Genomic DNA, 23,430 nt, shown 5'->3' on the forward strand with positions numbered 1-23,430 from the left:
ATGATTTTCATATCATGGGTAGTTAAATTAATTTCATTCATATTTATGACTCTTCTATATGAAATTATGATGTTTTTAGTCTGTCTCTGTATCTTTCTTTCCATTCTTTTGTCTTTATGTGTCTGTCTGCACCTTTAGTCATGACCTCTGAACCATGCAATTTACATTTCAGAGGTTGAGGTCATGGTCATTGTTATGGGTCAAAGTTCAAGAATACTCCAACAAAGTGGTGACCTTCCTTTTTAGGAAGGGGGGGGGGGGGGGGTAACAGTGACTTATCTGTGTATTTAACTTAATGTAGAGAGCATTTGCTTCTTGAGTACAAAATAATGTGTCCTATAATCTAAAATGCAGTTTGATTTCTATTCATTATTTATTGTCAGGGTTCAGAGATACATTGAGGTTAATCTTCACTTACAATATTGATCCAAATTCATTGTGACTTCATTTTATATACTTTATATATGCAGTAAAATAATCAAACATAAATACTTATATACAGTTGAACTTTGATATCTCAAGCACTGATATCTCGAATACAATAGTTAAGTCAAAGTGATTTGTAAGTCCCAAAAGTCTCAACCACTTATTTTTTAAGCATTTTATCCTCGAATATCATAAAAACTTGGATATCTAGAAGTCTTATCTAGTTCAAAATAATGAAGTTTGAATGTATTTGGGAGAAACATAGCCCTCATGTATAGTGCTTCTTAATCAGATATATTTGAGATAAAATATAATGTAATGGATATATGCTGAAAATATAGTTCTGTATTTAAAATATCAGAGAGAAAATTTTGAGAGCAGTTAAGGCCAAGATCTGTCTAATATTCTTTTATACAGTCAGAAGGCATATATAAAACTTAAAACACCGCCATTGAATTTCATCGTTGAATTACCTAGACAGTCCAATTTTGAAGGATATCAGCACTGTAACCACTGGTAACGGTCTGATATTTAGAAGTTCACTAATTTTGGACTGTCACAGGTAAAATTTAAGACTACCGGAACAAAGAAATGACATAACATCAGTGTTTTGAGACTACCTTTTTATTGAAATCTCTTAATTTAAGTGAAAAAATGGTGATGACCTGACACTTCGCCTGTTGAATAAGTACTCATCATTTATTAATCCCTAGTTCTAACTCACTAGATTGGCATTATTGATATAACTCCATTGAAAAATCAATTAAATGCTCATACTGGGATTAATTGCTCATGAAACTGCATCAATTAATCAAAATAATGAACCAATTTAGGGCACATTTGCATACAACATTTTGTTTTTTACATTTGCATGGTAATAAGGCTGTACAATCATTTATTTTCTGCGCAGCAAATTGTAGCAAGACTTCTCTATTCAGCTTACACCAATATGTGTTTTATGTTATTGCTAGATCATATTTAAATCAGATTTTTGCGATTAAGAAGAGAACTGGGGGAGCAAAGCAATCAAGCTCCTTTTTAATTTCCCACTTTTTCATTGGCTGATCAAACGTTCTGCACCAATCAAACATAATCTCTCTCTATTTACAGCTCTCTAAGCTCACAGTCAATCTTAATGTGACATCACTGTGAATGTAGAGAAATTCCTAACCATTAATTTAATAAAAACATCACTTAATATTTAGCGACTGTTAGCTGGATTAAGAAGTGGGTTTTGTTCTAAGAATTAGTCTAATATAAGCCACTACTCTTGTTTACAGTGAACCCTTCTAAATACCTGAATCATCCAAATTCATGAAGCATCTCAATTCACTGGATCACCATTAGATTTATTAAAGATAGTCTACATTATTTTAGAGACTTGCTTTTCTTTTATTTTAAATTTACTAAATTCAAAAGTGAGAAAGTAAGTTTAAAGGTTTTATTATAATGGCATCCCTTTTTTTCAAAACCCCCATTTTCTACACTTAGTCTAATGAAATGTATGGTTTGCATTTATTTCATTGCAGGAATTCTCCTGTTTAAAAATATTTTGCCTCAAATTAATTAAAAAAAATACATTTTAAATTCCTATTAAGTTTTAGATTTATATTGGTACCTCAAATTATGACTGCACTAATAAAATTATTAGTCCCATATCAGAGAAATGAGGAGCAGGATAAAATCTTTATTGCGCTCTGTCACCCTAGTGATTCTTTCCCAACCTAAATGATTTCCCCATGTTTTGTAATGGTTTGCCGAATCAATTTCAAACATCCTGCATAGCTTCACAATGACAAAATATCGGTTAAGTTTCAATTATAAAATTTTAATGAATTTTGACTTCTGTTACTTTTAATTTATAGGATTACTTACATTATTAATATCTAAATGTGACCTTATTTATGGCCGCGATTGTATTGCTGCGCCCGACCAGCAGTGTTCCAATAAATGAAGGAAAGAACAGAGAAGGGTATGAACCGATTTAAATTATTAGGTTTTCTGGCCATGTCAATAAAATGCCTGTGTTTTATTTATTATTTTATATGCTTATTTGTCCCCCAGAGATGGACAATCGTTCAAGTGTTTGTTTGATAGATAAACAGCCATTTAAAAATGAGATTTTTTCTGTTATTGATAAACATGTTTGATTTTTCTTAATCATGAATGAAAACAGAATTATCTCTTTTCAGTCCAGTCCTAGCTTCTTCTTTTTATTCTCAGCTCCGAGTTTTTGCTTCCACCACTTTTTGCTTGATATTTTGATAATTATTTTATAATAAATGCCTTTGTGCTTAAACTACGTTCATCCACTTATATGAAAAATGTCCAGATTATCTGTTTTGAAACGCCCACTTTACCGCTGCAGGTTTCAATACACATCCCTAAATAGAAAGTCTACGGGGATTTTGCGTTGCATTAGCCATAATTAAGCCCGGATGATTGCTTTGAAAAATTGCACGAGGTATCCAGAGTACTTCTGAATGGAAAAAAGATGTAAACATTTCCCTTCATAATTCTCTATAAGACATTTGTTTTCGTTTCTGTAAACTTTTATGAGTGAAAAGGGATAATTTGTTATAATGAAGATATCTTTGATATTTTCCATTTCGCCGTATTCAACTGTATACTTCTTTCACAGGTATGTGTATTTTTATTAAAAATCATCTAAAAGTGATTGAAGCAATAACTTGGGACAGACTTTAATTACAAAACACAATCTTGAACCTCATTATATCTGTAGACTGTTAATTTTATGTGAGTTAATACTTCAACTCTTGGTTTGAATACTGCACATGGCTGCATAGGTAATGCATGATGTTTTTTTTTATATTAAATTGTGAGAATACAAAACTGTGTACAATTTTTCACGGAAATCAATTTCTTAAATTCATTTAATTAGAAATCTATTGTAACAATTATTGCTCAATACTAGAAGTTGAGGGGGCACACCCCACCCCACCCCCACATCCCCCCATTATTGATGTTAAATGAACAGGATGACATTGTTTGCATTCCATCTTCTATTTCATACTATTCATATTAGTGACTTGTAATTGAAGATGTTGCATCAAGAAAGTGTGCATATAGATAGTACATATGTATTGGACTAACAAGAAAAAAGAAACTTTAAGGACACATGAGATGTTCCTCAATTTTATATAATTTTCCTTGATATATTATTCCTTTTTTATTTAACATATAAAAATGTTTATTCCCAAAAAAGTGTCATATAACATGAAAATGTAGTTATAGAAATACTTAGTGGAAATCTTCACATTGTAGAGATAGGAAAAATACAAAAAATGGAGGATAGGTCGCATCTGACCTTAAGAAGGCTTGATGGTTGGGGCCAACTTAAGACTAATTTGATCTCCATAATAAGAAGAACTGTTACAGGAAAATACTCATTTTAAAGCTTGATAAATATATAAAAAGAATTTTTTTTCTTTACAAAATGAAAGTTTATAGCTTAAAACATAATATCTTAAAACATAAAGTAGATTTGATGGTAATATGTTGACCACCCTAAGCCTCCTTAAAAGGGAACTAATATATATATGCTATTGTCATGTCTATGTGTAATAGGGTTTATAAATGACAAAAATTATTTATTATAATTTGTAACATCTGTACTATATTATGCTTCAGTCTTTTCATTTTGGAAATTCTAAATTTGTAATTGGAAAATAATTAGCTTACTCGATCTGAACTACGGAAAGTTGCATTCACATATATTAGTAATTTCATCTTGACATCTCCCTTCCCTGAATCTTGGTATCAATGTCATAATCCTTTATTATTGTCAAATTAACGATCAGATCTGAGAAATATGTTTCTTTGATTTATTCATGGTTAGAATTACGGTTTCCTGTCTTCCATATGTGAGCGTTGTAAAATTCTGCTTGCTGATAATACATCTTTGTTTTGTATGGTTGTGGCACGTAGGATCAAAAAGAACTATTAGGTCATAATTCCTTCCCTACAAATTCATCAATTGATACTCTTCACCAGAGAGCAGTTTTAAGCCTGATCCCCTGATGGCAATGCAGAACTTAAACCCCACAATGTGTGTGACCAATACCATTTCACCCCCTGGTCACTATCTAATAATTACCCAGGTCAAACAAGCTATACAGAAACTGCTAGAAAATTAATCTCCAGGAAACCACGTAAGTACTGGGGCGAGGACCCCAACATTTATGCATGGAAAACTAGCGGAATTTCCATTTACCATGCATTGGGGGCCATTATCTATTACCTGAATGCATGCATTGAGACTTCGATCAATGATGCAATGGCAGGCTTTCATTAGGCAAAGCATTCAATTGTTATTGTACAATGTGGGAATTAGGAGGAGATCAAAAGATGGATGTCAGATTGTAAGAGCTGGAGTCAGTGGGAGGATGATTGGGGGGGGGGGGGGGGGGTTGTGAACAGTTTAATGGCATCCTGTAATGTTTGTTGATTGACAATGACTAATGCCTAGACTTACTGTTTACAGGCTAATTTTCGCCCCATGCTTTTTTTTGTCCTAACCAGTACTTGCAAGTGGTTTCACCCACTCTTGAATAATATAATATTTAACCCAGTCACAGTTTGAATTGGATACTCTTACTTAACCCAGTCAAATTGTTTTTAATTTCCTTAGTCTTCAATTTCAAGAATTAAGTCAATTAATATTATTATAATAATCATACTTTCATGTTACATTGTAAATACTGAAATCTGATTGGTTTAGACACATTTGATAATCTGTTTTATTATACTTTCATGTTAAATACTGAAATCTGATTGGTTTAGACGCAGTTGATAATCCGTTTTATTACCCTCAGCGTTAACAACGCACTTGGCAACGGGTAACACAACGAATTGTTACATGCGCGTTAATTATGCGCGTACAGTTTGCCGTGGAATTCACGTCATTTCTATATAAGAGCAGTAAAAAAAATCTGTAAAATTAAGACATTCAGTATAATAAAATAAATAGTACCTGTTTTGGAGGATAACAGTTGAAATTGACACCCCTCAAAAACCATTGTCAACCTCCGCTACGCGTCGATTGACAATGGTTTTTGAGGGGTGTCAATTTCAACTGTTATCCTCACAAATAGACACTATCTATATACTATTACCATCAGAGTAAGCAACACACTTGGCATTGGATAACACAACGAATTGTTACATGTGCATAAATTATGCGGGTACAGTTGAACGTAGAATTCCCATCATTTCTAAAGAAGTCAGTTAAGTTTTCTTGAAAATTAAGACATTCAGTATAATAATAGAATAAATAGTATAAAACCATTGTCAACTTCCACTTTGCAATGGTTGACAATAGTTTTCTTGAGGTCAATTTATGGTTTTCTCAAGGGTGTCAATTCAACTGTTACCCTCCCAAGCAGGCACTATTTATATTATGCATACCCTTACCAAAATATAAGGCCTCTGGCAAACAGTTGCCGCAAATTTGCAGAGAGTTTGCTGCAAATTTGTGACAAACAGTTGCCGCAAATTTGCGGGAAGTTCAGAATTCGTATGCAAATTAGCTTCTGGCAAACTGTTTGCGGTAAAGTTGCGGGAAGTTCAGAATTCGTATGCAAATTAGCTTCTGGGAAACTGTTTGCGGCAAAGTTGCGGGAAGTACAGAATTCGTATGCAAATTAGCTTCTGGCAAACTATTTGCGGCAAATTTGCAGCAAGTTCAGAATTCGTATGCAAATTAGCTTCCGGCAAACTGTTTGCGGTAAATTTGCCGCAAGCTTACAGATAAACATAGCAACTTTAAGATATTACAACATAAGAAAAACAATTTATAAACACTAATAATCATTTAATAATGAGTTACTAATACATGTACTATGCTTTTCAATCAATTAATAAATAACTTCTACTGGTAATTAACAAAGATGTTGTTGAACTTAAACAGTTGCAGCAAAATTAGAGATAAAGGACACAAGTAATTAACTGTAAATTTTACACATTTTATAAATTTCAAAAATAAACACAAAAATGATGAACAAACCATAATGAAATTTGACAAATAGTACTCAACCTATAGGTGATGATTTGTTGCTGCAGATCGATAAACTTGAATGCAGTTTGATCACAACATGCATGCACAGATGGACTTGTACAAAAGTTCACAATGAGCGAAGTTCAATTACATGTACCGTATATTTTTCGGAAATTAGGTCGATACTTTTTACCGGTAGTTCACAATTAAGCCCTGCACGGTCACTGGTCATGTTACAATTAATCACGGATTCTTTAAGGCATTCTCGATGTCTTTTTTATGACAGTCTCCTGTACGTGCTCTCCGATTTAATTTTTACACATAAACAATATCACACAAATAGCCGAATATCACAATAATGCCCACAATGGAATGGTCAAACTTCAGCACTGTTGTTTATATGCTTTTCTACTAAGTCTTACACAAATTCTGTCTTCACTCTTTTTTGGTTGCATCATTTGATCATAAAATCAGTGAGTTAGTTGTTCATGCATGGTTTTCTTTAGGTCTGTGTAACCCAGTCACCAGGGCAGACACCTATTGGGAAGATAAATGGATTTCATATAAGCACAATTGTTTTCAGATTTTAAGCAGTTTCTAAGAAAAACAAGGTAGCCTATCCTATACTTACTCAATCTATTATATAAAGCTACAAATTTGCACTAGGCCTACTCTAACTCTGACTATGCGAGTAGAACATGAATTCTTTTATTTAAGTAATAAAATGTAAATCATATAAAATGTACTTATACACTATGTAATGATAATATCCTAAATTTGGCGTTGTTTAAATAAATTTCAAATTTAAATTATTTGTTCATGCAAGACATGCATCACAACGATGTCAATAACGAGCGTTTTGCTTGAATCGACACCCCGCATTGTCATAGGGACGACCTTATACTGTTAAACTCTTTATAATAGATCACAGTCTTTCGTTTTATATTCCAATAACTGTTTAAACTGCCATTCAACGAATATGTTTTCATTACTTCACTTACTTTTTCAAAAACGTGCTCATGATCATGCAGATGGTGCATGCAGTGGCCTTGGTGTTGAGACTTGATTCATTCACTTATATTCGTCCTCTGTTTAGCCGTAGATTTTCCAAAAGTAAACACTCCATTGACAATGTTTCTTTTACCTTGTGCACAGCCTTATTCCCTTATTTTCATTCATTTTACCATCTCGGTGATGACAGACAACATGGCAGCATCGAATGTGAAAATTGGCGGCTAGCTATTGATCGACCAATCAGCGCGCGCGTAGCTTAACATTGAAACAAAAGTAAAAGTAGAAACAAACACTGAACAGCATAACGTTACGGAAAACTCTTCAATCTACCTGATTCAACATCAAGCGGTTTAGATACTCAAATCCAAGTTGACTGATATTTGAACGTAGGAAAAAAGAATATAGCATAACAAAAGAACAGACAGGTTGGTGTTCACGTAATACATGGGGTCGGGGGGGGGGGGGGGGGGGGGGGTTCATTATGAAGCATCATGCGATTAAAGTTGATCTTATTTTCGTAATAATAAACATTTTTATCGATACTATCTTAGAATAAAACTTAAATCCGAAAATATTAATTAGATTTATTTTTTCTCTATACAAATATACACAAATTATAAAAGCAATTCATTATAATTGACAGTCTTCAATTTGTGCTGAATGTGTATGAAATTGTATAAGTCTTATTTCTGGTAAAGCTTTGGCAAGCTCATGAAGTAAAAAAAAAAAACAGAGAAAAAAGAAATGTTTGTGATAAACTTCTGGCAAATTTTTAGGTGTTTGCCAAAAGTTTGCCACTTCTGGTGAAGAAGCTGCAAACATACTTGGGTGTCTGGTAAACTTCTGGCAAAATATAAGAGGTTTACCAGAAGTTCGCTACTACTGGCAAAGATCGGCAAACAAGTTCTAAAGTTTTCTGGTAAACTAATCAGTTTGCCAAAAATTTGCGGCAAGTTTGCTGCAAATTTGCCGCAAACAACTTATTTTGGTAAGGGTAGACTTTTATTTTTTCCCCATGCTTTTGTTTTGTCCTTCAACACTTGCAAGTGGTTTCACCCCCCTCTTGAATGATAAAAACCAGTCACAGTTTGTATTGGAAACTGTTACTTAAAATAACCCAGTTTAATTCCCAATTTTTTAAAAAAATTTCCAGTGTTCAATTCGCTTACAATGAGGGCGAAAGGGGCAAAAATAGAATTGGGGCGAATACATATAATGTAGTTCCATGTACATGATGTATACAGTCATTCTTTTGGAACAATGTAGTTCTTAATAATGGTAGTGTGGCCACATTGTGGGGTCATTATATATGAGCCTATTTAATACTGTGGAATCATTGGAATTCGTGGTGGCTCAATTTTTGTGGTATTCGTGTCGGGTAGCCCTCGCCCACGAATTCACATCCTCAATGAAAACTATTAATTAAAGATTTAGTTTATAACATATCGAAATTGAAAAGTGACGCAATCATGAAATTACATCCCCTCGAATCAGCAAAAAACCCACAATCCACGAAAATTGGCCCCCATGAAATTAAATGATTCCACAGTACACTCATCAATTTTCCCTTCTTGATATCGTCAATTTAACAAAGTGTGGTCTAATTTTCTGGATCACCACACCGTGCGTTTCCCACTACATGTCACCACTCTCTGACATTGATGACGAAGTATGCATAAAATAATGTTCCTATTTTAGCACATTTGAAAGAGTTCGTTTTGCTATATAATTATATCCTACACAGCTGACTTTAAAAGGATAGTTTTACAATCAAAACTTTTAAATATGCAAGGGTATATAATAGATATTATAATATCATTATATTGGTAACTTGATCCAAAAAGCAGGATCACGTTTCGTTGCCAGGCGCGGATCATCAGATCAAACGCTTCATGTCTTGTCTGATCCTATGATACGCGCCTGGCAACGAAAAGTGATCCTGCTCTTTCGATCAAGTTACTTCTTAAGATGGAATTACACATTGTCATAAAATGGCTGACCTCTGATCGAAACGACATTTTGTTTTATTAAAAGGATTTTATCGATGGTAACATATAACTTACCTCATAGCCGAGTGGATGAAGTGTCGGGCTGGTGATCCATACATACTGAGTTCGAATCTGGCAGGGGCTTTTGTTACTTACTGAATTGATTTTTTTTAATATTCATTTTTTTTATCCCCAATTTGCAAATGTTTTGCTTATTTGACATACGTATAGTTAATTATCATTATATCTTTCATAATCAAATAATTTACAGTTAATTTGAGTGACTATTTCGAGGTGTGTTATTCCACCCTAATAATGAAATGTATACTGATCATCATCAATGCCAAATGCCATCATTTTATTCAATGTTTGTGGTATATAATGTTATAGGTATTTCATTGATCTTAGGGAATGCCATGAAATTCTACCAAGTTTCTTTTGATTATTTCTCATTCAGAACTTGCGTCCATTGGGCTGACTCAGTATGTCAGGTAGACACCTTCCATTCTTTTCAAGTTTTGGATATAGCTCTTTTTGCATGCACACTGTTAGAACTGGATAATGGGCTAAAATGCAATGTATAACCAACATCAATTCACATGAGAGAAATTTTCGCGAGGTTTGTGAGAGACTCATTTTCGCTAATATTTCTCACCACAATTCTAGTCCCTGCTGTATAGCTGAAATAACGACACAGGTGTAGACAATGCTTGATCGTAAAAATTAGTTGTGGTGAACCAGTTTATCTTCAGTAAATTGCGAAATATTAAGACGTAGCAAATAAGAGCTGCTTTACAGTATGCTGAATTGACTAAGTTAACAGTTCATAGAAGGTTTCTGTTTTGTTTAGTATGAATGGTTCAGAATGATGACAGATGTACTTTATAAAATCCAGTGTTAAGGCTATTACATAGTAATTATATTTTGTGATATTAAAATTTTATAGTTCATGATGGTAATTCAGAATTAGAGATCTCAATAAATCAAACGTGTTACAAAGTCTTATTTTTGACTTATTACAGTAAAAATACTTAGTCCTGGGTCTTGATTTCCAAGCATGATTTTTAGCACATGGACTTAAATTGATTTAGAATTTTTACAATTTTAAATGGACCTTTTAACAGTAATCATAAATGTATTACAGTTTGCTTTGAAAATAGAATAAGACACTTTTTCTTTTTTTGCTTACTTATTATTATTCCTACACCTTTAGAGGGGTAATTTGTTGGATTGTATAACAATATAAACTACTGAGATAGAATACAATTGATTAAATATTGCATGACTATAGACAAACATCTTACATTTTTCATGACCTTTGAACCTGCTTTCATATACAAGAGATGATTGATTTCTGAAATCAGTTGGTTCATATTAAACCATTAACTCCATGCTATTATTCTGTGACCATGTTAACCTATATCAATATTATTATATTCAGATTCATGTTAAAGTTAAAAGCTATTATACACTCCCTGAAACGTTCTACTTTCCCACTTAAACAGTGAGTGAATGTTGAGCGCACTCAGACTGAGAGAACAGTGAGCACACTCTGAACAAAATCGTGTGAGCACTTATGAACAGTGAACAATGAGCAAATGCAGAGTGCATAGTGAACGGTGAATGCATGGTGAACAATATGTGAATGCAAGATAAAAAAAATTATTTGGAGTGCCTCGGTAGTTATCCTTGCATTGCGTTTGGTTGCTTAAGAGGAAAAACTAAACTACATGTTTGTATTGCTATCAGCCTTAATATCATATTATTTGATTGAACGATAAATGAACACTGAACGGACAGTGAGCGCAAAGTGAAGGGTGAGCGCAAACGGAGCAGAGCCGAGATTGCAGATGTGAACGCATGGTGTATGTGCTATGAGCACACAGTGAACGCACAGAAAAACGGGAAAGTAGAACGTTTCAGGGATTGTTGTCCTGATTCCAGTCATTAAACTTCCCATTCTTGTTTTTATTCAGACTCCGATTTGACCATGGAGGATGTGGGGCCCCCCAATGGATCCCCGACCCACTTTGGTTCCCACGGCAACCTTGCTGCATCTGCTGATTATGACTACCTCATCAAGTTCCTGGCTCTAGGTAAATATTGTGTGATGTTATTTCATCAAGTTTTATAGGATTAGGTTAAGATTCTGTGTAATGTTATTTCATCAAGTTTTATAGAATCAGGTAGATTCTGTGTGATGTTATTTCATCAAGTTTTATAGAATCAGGTAGATTCTGTGTGATGTTATTTCATCAAGTTTTATAGGATTAGGTTAAGATTCTGTGTGATGTTATTTCATCAAGTTTTATAGAATTAGGTAGATTCTGTGTGATGTTATTTCATGAAATTCTTAGCATAGGGTGAAATTTGTGTAAGACTTTATCAGATTCTTAGAAATGATTGAATTCTGTATGATGTTATTTCATCAAGTTTCTATGGCACTATGTAAAATCTCTGTGATGTTATTTTATCAAGTAAATTCTGTGTGATGTTATTTTGTCAAACTTCTGACATTAGGTAAAATCTGTGTGATGTTATTTCTTCAAGTTCCTGGCATTAGGTAAAATCTGTGTGGTTTTATTTCATCAAGTTTCTGGTATTAGGTAAAATCTGTGTGATGTTATTTCATGTGTTCATCAAGTGCCAATAAATTCTGTGTGATTTTTTTTATCAGATTTTAGCATTAGGTTAATTTTTGTAATGTTACATTTCAACAGATTCTTAGCATTAAATTCATTTTGTGTAATGTTATTTCATTGAATTTCTGGCATTAGATAAATTCATATAATGAAACTTCATAAAAATCCTAGCATTACATAAACTCTTGTGGTGTTATTTCATCATATTCCTACAATAACTTTAGATTGAATTCTATGTGAAGTTAAAAAAAACCTTATCAATTTGTTTTTGAATACAGGGCATATTCAGGTCAATCATGTTAATTATTTCTATACCCTTTTCAGTCCCAAGAAGTAAGATTTGTTAAAAAATTGTTTTATATATAACAAAATTACATTTATAATTATCAGAAGTAGCTTTCTAAAACGGTTTGAAGTATTTCCTTCAAAATTCCAACACAATTTAATTGTTAAGATTGCTTTCTTTTTTGCATTTTTGATAAGTTTCTAAAGAAAATCTCATTTGTAATAAATTCTTAAATTTAAAGATCATGGTTATAGCAATTTCCCGTGTTTCCAATCTCTAAGGCTTCGATGTGAAGCCTTTTTTTTTAAGAAGGAAAAAGAAGTCTCCCAGAGTTTCCCTTATGTCATTAAATCTGAAATGAAAAGCAGTGTATGAAGAATCAATAACAAAAGGACTTTGTGATGGTGACGAGAAGGGACAGAGAATCAAGGACACACTTTTATCAGTTAATTGCCAGCTAAGGCCAGAAAATGAAGCATCATTGCTAGCATACAAATCTAAATCCATGATCATGGCTCCTTTACCATTGATATTACAAGCAGTCTAGAAGACATGCCTGATTTTTGTAGTTGTTGTTGTTGTTGCTGGGTTGTAAACAATTACTGTAAACTAACTTTGTTTCATGGTTTACTGGTTCTCTACAACTGATTTTAGTGATCAAGATCCAGGTCATCCGGAAATTAATATAACCGAAACATTTGATGACTAATATTTAACACTGGGTTATTTCCCCATTGTGTAATTTTCGCCTTTCAACACTCGCAAACAGCTTCATCCTTACTTGAATTCGCCCATGTGCAGTTTTGTCTAAAGGAATTATTTGAGAGATTGAAATTCGCCCAGTCTTTAATTCGCCCGCTGCAAGGAGAGGGAAAGGGCTGAAAATAAAATTGGGGCGAATATAACCCTTAGTACAATATTTATTGCATTATGCATTTATAATGCTAATTTATCATGGGAGATGTGGATGGAAGTTTGGAACAAAGCTGTATAGATGCAGAAAAAAAGATCTAGAACTTTTATCATAAAATAAATAATGAGATGCATGTTTGAAGGGTTTTCGTCGGGCACAAACAAAGTCCAGTTAAATGAAAAATTAATAAAAATTCTACTATAGAAAACTCAACCACTATAATTAAAGTTCTTTTTTGTATCCTTATTCTGTTGGAGTATTAAATTTCATTTTACATGTATTATCAATACATGTAAAATGAAATTACATGTATTCGTTATTGATGTTATTTAAAGATTGAATTGTTGATTATATTTATTTTTAACTCTTTCACAAAATCTGGAGCCTGTGTCCTGAATTCTGATTATTTAATATATGTATTCCTCTACTTGTTTGCTTTGATTTGGTAAAAGTAAGCTTGGAATGGTACTTTTTCATCAGTCTAAAAAAATTTGATATGACGCAACACCTTAGCGTGGAAATGAATATTTTTTTTATGAATAGAATATGCAATTTTCAGGTGATTCTGGCGTGGGAAAGACCAGTTTTTTGTACCAATATACAGACAGACAATTTCACGCCAAGTTTATCTCAACTGTAGGGATTGATTTCAGAGAGAAGCGGGTGGTAATACTCATACTTTCTTTTATAGTACTATTGTGGTACTATTGTGGTACATGTAGTACTATTGTAGTACTTTCGTACTGTTGTTCCACTTTATTGTACATGTTCAACTGCTTCAGTCATTATCTGTTTGGCCTGTCTCTCAGTTTCTATTGTGACGTCAATGTATTGTGCATGTCGCTGCATGGTTTTGAATGCATCATAGGCTTGTGTACATGTAGGAGGCTTGTGGACATATACGAGACTTGTGTACACATATGGTCGAACAAACTGTCATTAAAAAAAACAGAACGAAAAAAATGAAATGTATCAATATTAATTTTTATGGTGGTTTTATTTATTTATTGATTTCAATTAAAAAAAAATTAAATAGAAATAAAAATTGAAACAAAAAAGAAAACTGCCAACAGAATCTGAAATATATTACACATACATACACACATATACAGAAATAAAACAATGTAGAAAAAAGGCCTAAGGTTTTGGGGTCACACTTTCAGTTGTATTCATAAATCATGTTTTAGCAATACTCAAATTGTGGGATGTCTAGTTTTTAATGTGAAGACCAACTGAAGTTATGTCCGCGCTTACAGCTCCACATCAGTCCATAAAAACTGACAGTCTAATGGAAAATGAACTTCATGAATATTTATCCAAAGAATTTCATCGGTCAAACTGTCGCTGAAGCACTTAAGTTAATGATGCTTAATTTAATATCAGAAAAAACACCTTGCTTTGTCTGTCTATTACATTCCATATAGTTCTAATTTTGACATGTATTGATGGCATATACTTGGATATTCCGTTCGGAATCATAAAAGGTCTTATTTTTGTCTTTGTTTTTAATAGAAACTGATTAAAGCAAATTTCCTAAATCTCAATAATATTTTCACCGATTTCCAAAATCATTGCCTATCCTAGCACTGAGCATACTTTGGTTAGTCACTGACCAAACATGAAGTCTTTGTGTTGATTTTTTTTAAATGAAGTATCTGAATAAAAAATAAGAGTATATAAAATATAACGATTTTTACAAAGTTTTTGTTTATTGATCGATTTTTTGAGCGAGGATTCTCTTCATTTTAAAACTCTTTATACTCAAGTTAAGTGTATCAAGCATGTTATGTGTTGTACTAAAACCAGTGTTGTAAATTTTACAATCGCATTCTCAAAATCGAATGCATTTTATTTCATTCAAGTCTTTTTATGCATCTTATACGTAGTTATATAACATTTTGAAATGTATCTTTTTGCGTTACCCGAAAAACAATACATAGTCTTATATGATGTTTTTTATCCATTAAATTGGATTGATCGTTTACCATGTTTACCTTATTTAAGTCTTTGGTCATAATTTTGTCGTTGATGGTTAACGTTCATAATCTAACAGAGTTTGCCGCTCAAAACTGCGAATCCAATAAAGATTAAAACACTTTTAAAATACTCTAAATGATACAACTGTCAAGTCTATAATCAGCACATAGATACATTAAAAACTGGAATTGATTTCTTGGCAAAACATGTGTAATTGAAACGTGCCTTAATTGGAACACAATTGAATTATTGTTGTCCTGTACAAATATTTATTTGCTATATATTCCTTAGAAGTCCTTCTTTTGGCAAAAATTAATGATTTGTTAAACTCTTAATTATCATAAAAGTTAAACTTACATGCAGAGTTATCATACTAGCAGGTTTTTGCACCCCTCCCCCCCCCCAAAAAAAACCTTTAAAATACGGCTCATATTGCTTTAAAATGATATGTTTAGCTATTAACTGTTAAATATAAAAGAAAACAAATCCATGTTTTCATATATTTTTATACATAACTCTTCTTTTAAGGAGGTTTACATAGTATAAAAAATGGCCACGACCATTCATCTCTCTTAAGATAACGTATAATCTGTAGGACAGGGTTACTATATACATGTACGGTAGTTGGAGTCCAGATGGTGCAGACTCTAGCTAGGTAACCATTAGAATGGCAACAACTGTTTCGACTTGAAACCTAGGATTTGCCGTTGTTAAGGGCATTGGCATTAGAAATTGGTTGATGCAGATGACACGTTTGATGGTCTCTAGTAACAGGCACGATATCTCGATAGATAAACCTCGCCATTCAATGCCTCCCAGTGCAGAGCATAGATAAACCTCGCCATGCAATGCCTCCCAGTGCAGAGCATAGATAAACCTCGCCATTCAATGCCTCCCAGTGCAAAGCATAGATAAACCTCGCCATTCAGTGCCTCCCAGTGCTGAGCATAGATAAACCTCGCCATTCAGTGCCTCCCAGATCAGAGCATAGATAAACCTCGCCATTCAATGCCTCCCAGTGCAGAGCATAGATAAACTTCGCCATTCAATGCCTCCCAGTGCAGAGCATAGATAAACCTCGCCATTCAGTGCCTCCCAGTGCAGAGCATAGATAAACCTCGCCATTCAGTGCCTCCCAGTGCAGAGCATAGATAAACCTCGCCATTCAATGCCTCCCAGTGCAGAGCATAGATAAACCTCGCCATTCAATGCCTCCCAGTGCAGAGCATAGATAAACCTCGCCATTCAGTGCCTCCCAGTGCAGAGCATAGATAAACCTCGCCATTCAGTGCCTCCCAGTGCAGAGCATAGATAAACCTCGCCATTCAATGCCTCCCAGTGCAGAGCATAGATAAACCTCGCCATTCAATGCCTCCCAGTGCAGAGCATAGATAAACCTCGCCATTCAGTGCCTCCCAGTGCAGAGCATAGATAAACCTCGCCATTCAGTGCCTCCCAGTGCAGAGCTTGATAAACCTCGCCATTCAATGCCTCCCAGTGCAGAGCATAGCTATCGGAATTTTTATCTCCTCTCTAGCTCTGCCAACTTCTTCATATAAATGCAATGAATAATCAATAAATCAATTTAGAAAATAAAATTGCGAGAGTAACAGGTTTTCGAGGCGTCCGTGACAAAGATTGTTATTAAAAAAAACAGACTTGTTATTTGTTTTCTGATTAGGTTCAGCCAGGGGCCCCAAGGGGCTAATAGGAATAACGGCTTTGTGTTTAGTTGGGTTACAAAAACGGCGTATATTGTGATGTACATATTACCAATACTGCTGACAAGTCTTTGAAAATATCACGAAACACTTGCTGTTCCTGAAACCATAACCTTGGAAGGCACTTCGTTATTTAACAATGTCAGTTAAATTCAACTTTCTAAATCATCATGTATTGATGAATGTAAATTACGGATTTGTAAGTTTTCAGATAATTTTGTAACAAAGAAAGGCAGTCATTGTAAAAACAAATAAGTTAAAGGTAAATGGGCATGCCAAGTTGTCAACTTACAGTATTAAAAATAAAATCAGATGACTAACATGAAAACAAAGACGATATTTTATTTATTATATTTTATTATTAATTTCCAAATAAAGTGGTCTTTCCATCTCGCCGAATTTTTTTTATTGTGTGTATATTGTTATAAATTACCCATATTCTCTTCAGAACAATAGAGAAATATATCTTAAGGTATCCTTATGCAAACTCAGTATCAATATTTTCTGGAGATGAATTTGGTAGTAAGTCACTAGCTAATGCTGAATGTTGCCTTACCTCTTTTTTCTCACACAGGTGACTCAGCCGTGGGCAAAACCTGCTTCCTACATCAGTATATAGACAAGGAATTCAAAGCTAGTTTTGCTTCGACGGTGGGGGTGGATTTCAGAGAAAAAAGACTGGTACTTTTTCAGTGACATATATAATCTTGCATAGCAATTCCACGTTCTAGCAGTATCTGGTAGAGGCTATTTATATACTAGCAGCAAAACACTCGCTAATCGGACCAATCAGTCCATGCAAGTATCCCAATGTTTTCCTAAACCATGCGTTACTAACACAATGTTTATATACTTAATGATATCACTGTCATTAAAGAATGGCGTATGTTTTCTCATCTCATATTTATTTAAAAATACAACATATATGTAGGAATATTTACATTTCAACTATCTTTGTCTGTGAAAACATTACGAATCAATTTCCAACCTTAAACTCCAATAACTTCATAAAACATGAGTGACACAAAATGGGCGTGTCTTATAGCATAATCGAAAAACAGTTTTGGCTGCGCCGCGTAATAATACATAGCATGTGCAACAAAAATAATAGTGATTTCGAAATAAAGGTGTTTTAGAGTGTAAAAATTGGAAATAATATAAATATAAGTAATAAGGAATCATTCTTTGAATAGTATTGGGTGATAATTTCGGTCGGAGCGTTGTCAAATATATCATAAATCCCTTCGGGCTTTATTGGATTTGACCACGCCCTGGCCGAAATTATCACCTCATAATACTCAAAGAATGATTCTTTAGTCCTTAATTATTTTCATGAATCGTTTCTTCGGTTAGCTCACCACGAGATAAGCCCTGCGATGACCCTGTTCAAAACTTTATAAATCTAAATAGAATTGTATATGCTAATACACTCGTTCTGGGTACCTATATATGCCGAGTATCTTGTAGAAGATTAATTTTGCATGTAAAATATAGCTATCATTGCATGGGTAGTGTGTAGTGTATAATTTATGTTGTATTTATTCTCAATTTTTTCAGTTATTAACATAATTTATTCTTTTAATAGCAAGCACACAAATAAATGTACTGTTGCTTTATTAAAACATTTGTATGTGGACAATATATCTATCCGAAACTCTCTCATAAGCTGAATTTCACTCCTTCCTCTCTTTGATCTTTATTTATTGACCCAAGTTTTTAGAAAGTTAAATATTGATCATGTTCTCTCTCTCCCTCTCTCTCTTTCTCTCTTTTTCTCTCACTTCCACCTCTCTTTACTTTCTTTCTCCTTCTCTCTATCTTTCTCTCACTCCTCTCTCTCTCTCTCTCTCTCTGACTTAGTGACGTGGTTTGATTGACACCCGTAGGTTCACCGTGTCCCTGGAGCAGACGGTGTTGTTGGGAGGAGTCACAGGATCCACCTACAGCTGTGGGACACCGCGGGCCAAGAGAGGTAACTCAGGACGAGTTTTAAAAAAATAAATTCATCTCTGGACTACTACTGTGGCTTCATCAATACTTATTGAGTGTCAATGTTCGAGGAATTTGTTACTGAGTTGATCCTCATAATCAATTGTTCGTTGAAGTACCATGTTTTTTATAATCCACCAATACTGATGCCCATAAAATGATTCATTAATGATGAGAATTGTATTAATATCAGGACGACGAATATCGAAATGTTAAAATCTTTTTAATGGCGACGACAGTTTATCATAGAGAGCCTCCTTTTAACCAATTTTTGAGAACATTATTTAATGAAATGGCCATTTTTAAATCATTTGTTAAGAAAGGATGTAATGTGTTGGTGAGGGGATTCCACAAAATCATTTATTTGTCTGCAAATCAAACATAACTCATGTTTCACATTTGGGTACATAAATAACTCTGCTATACGTAAACATGTAAACATACTGCATATATTTAAAAAAAATCCATCATGATGCTCCACGTCATAGATTCAAAATAATGGTGACTGTATTATGTTTAGATTTCGAAGTCTCACAACAGCGTTCTTCCGTGATGCCATGGGCTTTATCCTACTGTTCGATCTGACCAATGAGCAATCCTTTGTCAACATCAGAAACTGGCTGACCCAGTTACAGACGCATGCGTACTGCGAAAATCCCGACATCATTCTGTGTGGAAACAAGGCAGACCTAGAGGACCAGAGAAAAGTGTCTGAAGAACGGGCCAGGGATGTGGCTGAAAAGCATGGGTCAGTACGCTCTAGACGGTTATTATAAACATTGGTCAGGACGTTCTAGATAGTTATTAAAAGCATGGGTCAGTAGATTTTAGATGGTTATTAAAAGCATGGGTCAGTAGATTTTAGATGGTTATTAAAAGCATGGGTCAGTAGATTTTAGATACATGTAGTTATTAAAAGCATTGGTCAGTAGATTTTAGATGGTTATTAAAAGCATGGGTCAGTAAGTACTAGACGGTTATTAAAAGCATAAGACAGTATATCCTAGACAGTTATTAAAAGCATGGATCAAAAGCATGGGTCAGTAAGTTCTAGACGGTTATTAAAAGCATGGGTCAGTAAGTTCAAGACGGTTATTAAAAACATGGGTCAGTAAGTTCTAGACAGTTATGAAAAGCATAGGACAGTAAGTTCTAGACAGTTATGAAAAGCATAGGACAGTATTTCCTAGAGTTATTAAAAGCATGGATCTAAAGCATGGGTCAGTAAGTTCTAGACGGTTATAAAAAGCACGGGTCAGTAAGTTCTAGACGGTTATGAAAAGCATAGGACAGTAAGTTCTAGACAGTTATTTAAAGCATGGATCAAAAGAACGGGTCAGTAAATGTTAGATGATTATTAAAAACACGGGACAGTAAGTTCTAGACGGTTATTAAAAGCATGGGTCAGTAAGATCTAGAGAGTTATTACAAATATGGGTCAGGAAATTCAAATGACATAATACATGTATCTCGAAAGAGTCAATTTGAAAAATCAGTCAGACATTGACACAGTTATTCAACATGAGTCTAAAATTAGACATTTATAGAGAGTTATGAAACATGGGTCAGAAACAGACAGTTTTCATTGAGTTATTTTAATGTCGGTCAGAAATACTGGTTTGAAATTGACACATTTCTGGAGAATTTTCAAAACATTGGTAGGAAATAAACACTTTTCTTGAGTTATTTAAGTAGGCTGGGTCGTCCAAATAATTCATACGATGCATCCAATATTCATCAATTATCCTTCATCATTCCAAAAGCTCAAATAATTTTTGTTTTCTTTATCAAATAAATCTGGCAAATTTTTCTCTGTTTGCAATAAGTACAGAAAATGTATCAAACTCTGGTTCTAAATCACAGATATACACAACAATGAAGCTCATTGATCTGTTTTAGGCTGAAGTAATTGTGACAAAGGTAAAAATGTTAATGCAAGCATGAAAAAGCTTGATACATGTATAAACAGAAATTGATTTGTTGAAATAATGATTTTGGTAGCATGCTTTTATATTGTATTGCAAGCGCAACTTCGAAACAGAATATGTATATGTTTATAATTAATCAATTACCGGTTTATCTAGCTACAATACATAAACATATATAATTACTGGAATGTATGTGTATTATCGGTTTTCCGTAATATAAGGCAAGTGCTGTTATCTAACAGAATATAGGTAATTTTATACAAGCACTGAATATTGATATTTTGACTAGTAGAGTCAAATTATTAGTTTCAGGTCAACCCAAACACAGAACACAGGTATAAATGATGATGATAAATGCCTCAGTTGTCAGGCTCCAATTTTTATAAAATACGGTCGCATTCGTTGACAAGTAATAAGAGCCTAAACATTAAAACGTTACAACAAAAAGGATATTCTTTATAATGTACAAAGCTGTTGCAAGACTTCCGTATTTTGAGATGAACGCATGTACTGGACAAAATATCTATTTACATAGCAATAAATTAGTTATTAATTAATATGTAATTATTTAAGATACATAACACAGAATAACAGAATTGAATAATCTTTGGTCTGTACAATTCGTTAGAGGTCAATTTAGGATACATTAATGAATAATCTTTCGTACATACAATTCTGTTGGCAGGCTTCCATATTTTGAGACGAGCGCCGCGACTGGTCAAAACGTTGCTAAGGTCGTGGAGTGTTTGTTGGACATGGTGATGTTAAGGATGGAGCAGTGCATGGACAAAACGCAGCGACCATTCGCACAAAATGGCCGCCGACTGCAGAAAGGAGAGATTGACGAATATAACCGAGACTCCAAATGTCTCTGTTAAACACGTGTATGACTGCAGACTTTAAGGTTTGGAAGGAATATATTTCATACGCATTTTGTTTATGAGTTGTCTCCCATTGCGAACCCTAACTGCGACACTTTCTATGTTATTTGTTATTGTCGGCAGGTTATACGATTTATTGAGTAATGTTTTCGTCCAGATCTTCGTTTGTTTTTTTCTTTATCGCTCATCTCAGAGTTGTGACACATTTAAGATACTATTTTGAAAGTACTTTTGTAACTGTTAGTCCAGCAGCATCAGCTTAGGTCCAAATAGATCTCGTTCACGCTTACTGCACTTTAAATGTATTGATTGCTGACTGTTTTTTCCTATATCCGGTTATTTTATTTTATTTTCCTTTCTCTTTTATGATATGTCTTCCTTCAAATGTACACATACTATTGTTATATAAAGACAAGGGCAGGCTTATGAGCTGCGTATATTATACATATAGCATATAGTATAGTCCGTAGTCATTTTGATCGATATGGTCCGTCGAATTGAATTAGTGACTTGTTTATTTATATCTCATTGAATTTAGACTACGTTTTGATTTATTAAAATGATTTTTCAAATTGATTCATTATAATTAAGGTTAAACAATGGAAATGATTTTTTAACGTTCTGTAACAGCGATGATGGACTTAGGAATAATGCATTATGATATATGTGTAAACAGGTTGTATTATTTTTGCGGATTGATACAGGCTTTTAGTGTATACTAGTGAATATACAATCATAATACACATGTATGACATTCTGTCGTGGTTGTTTATATATATAATGGGTTGTGATTGGTCTGGTAATTTATTGTTGAACATTTTTTGTCTTTCTTTTAATGCAATTGTTATTGAATAATAATTTTGAATTTTTTGTTATTGAGAAAAAGAATAAGGTATTGGGACTAGTTCAAAACAATATATTTTTTGTATCTTAAATTATCCACAAAAGAAAAATATGCTATATAATGAGTAGCTCTAACAAATACATGTTTTATATAAAAAAAATAATCCACTACATGAGATTTTCCTCTAAGAAAATTGTTACTTACCTCATCTAAACAAAAATCGATTTAATTTTTTTTAGACTTTGATTTACCGTTCATTTATTTAAAATGTCCATGATTCATCATTTTGATAATACCATTATTATATTGTGCATCACAAAAGACCTTAGGTTGCTTGGTTCTCACTTATTTAGATAGCACAATAAATAATATATTCCTTGTTTACAGAGTACAGGGTGTCCCAGAATATCTGATACTATTTACTTTTTGAATAAATATTGATCGATTTTTTTTTTTAATTTTGAACCTTCTTTTGATGATTTATAGATTTTAAAGGAAATATCTTTTCCGATTTAATTTGAAGAAAATTCAATTAAAATGAACAAATACGCTGTAAATTTATATATATATATATATATATATATATATATATATATATATATATATATATATATATATATATATATATATATATATATATATATAAATTCATATATATAAGAAAAGCATGCTTTTCCCCCAAACAATTTGGTGGAAACAATGAACGATTTTACTTTTTATGTGAGTGTATAAAAATGTTGGCCGAATATTCTTTAATTCATGCGAATTTCAAAATTAATGGTATCAGGTATTCACCTCGCACATG

General features: G+C 33.4%; 1 protein-coding gene across 7 annotated transcripts in view; it reads left to right on the plus strand.

Annotated features, from left to right (window-relative positions):
* The window catches only part of LOC105342646 (ras-related protein Rab-27B), a 34,170-nt gene extending 11,528 nt beyond the window's left edge, over nt 1-22,642 (plus strand). For 3 of the 7 annotated variants that reach the window (XM_034462345.2, XM_034462350.2, XM_034462351.2), the window contains exons 2-6: nt 11,421-11,540; nt 13,845-13,951; nt 18,870-18,955; nt 19,493-19,720; nt 21,586-22,642. In XM_034462345.2, coding sequence (XP_034318236.2) covers nt 11,421-11,540; nt 13,845-13,951; nt 18,870-18,955; nt 19,493-19,720; nt 21,586-21,778 — 734 coding nt within the window. In that variant the 3' untranslated portion in view covers nt 21,779-22,642. Of the gene's footprint in view, nt 1-9,904; nt 9,936-11,420; nt 11,541-13,844; nt 13,952-17,557; nt 17,665-18,869; nt 18,956-19,492; nt 19,721-21,585 lie in introns of those variants that run through there. The other 4 variants (XM_034462344.2, XM_034462348.2, XM_034462349.2 and 1 more) reach the window with 2 other exon arrangements.
* Nucleotides 22,643-23,430: the final 788 nt, after the last annotated feature.

The sequence above is a fragment of the Magallana gigas genome, chromosome 1 (assembly GCF_963853765.1).
Source record: "Magallana gigas chromosome 1, xbMagGiga1.1, whole genome shotgun sequence".
In the NCBI taxonomy this organism is placed as follows: domain Eukaryota; kingdom Metazoa; phylum Mollusca; class Bivalvia; order Ostreida; family Ostreidae; genus Magallana; species Magallana gigas.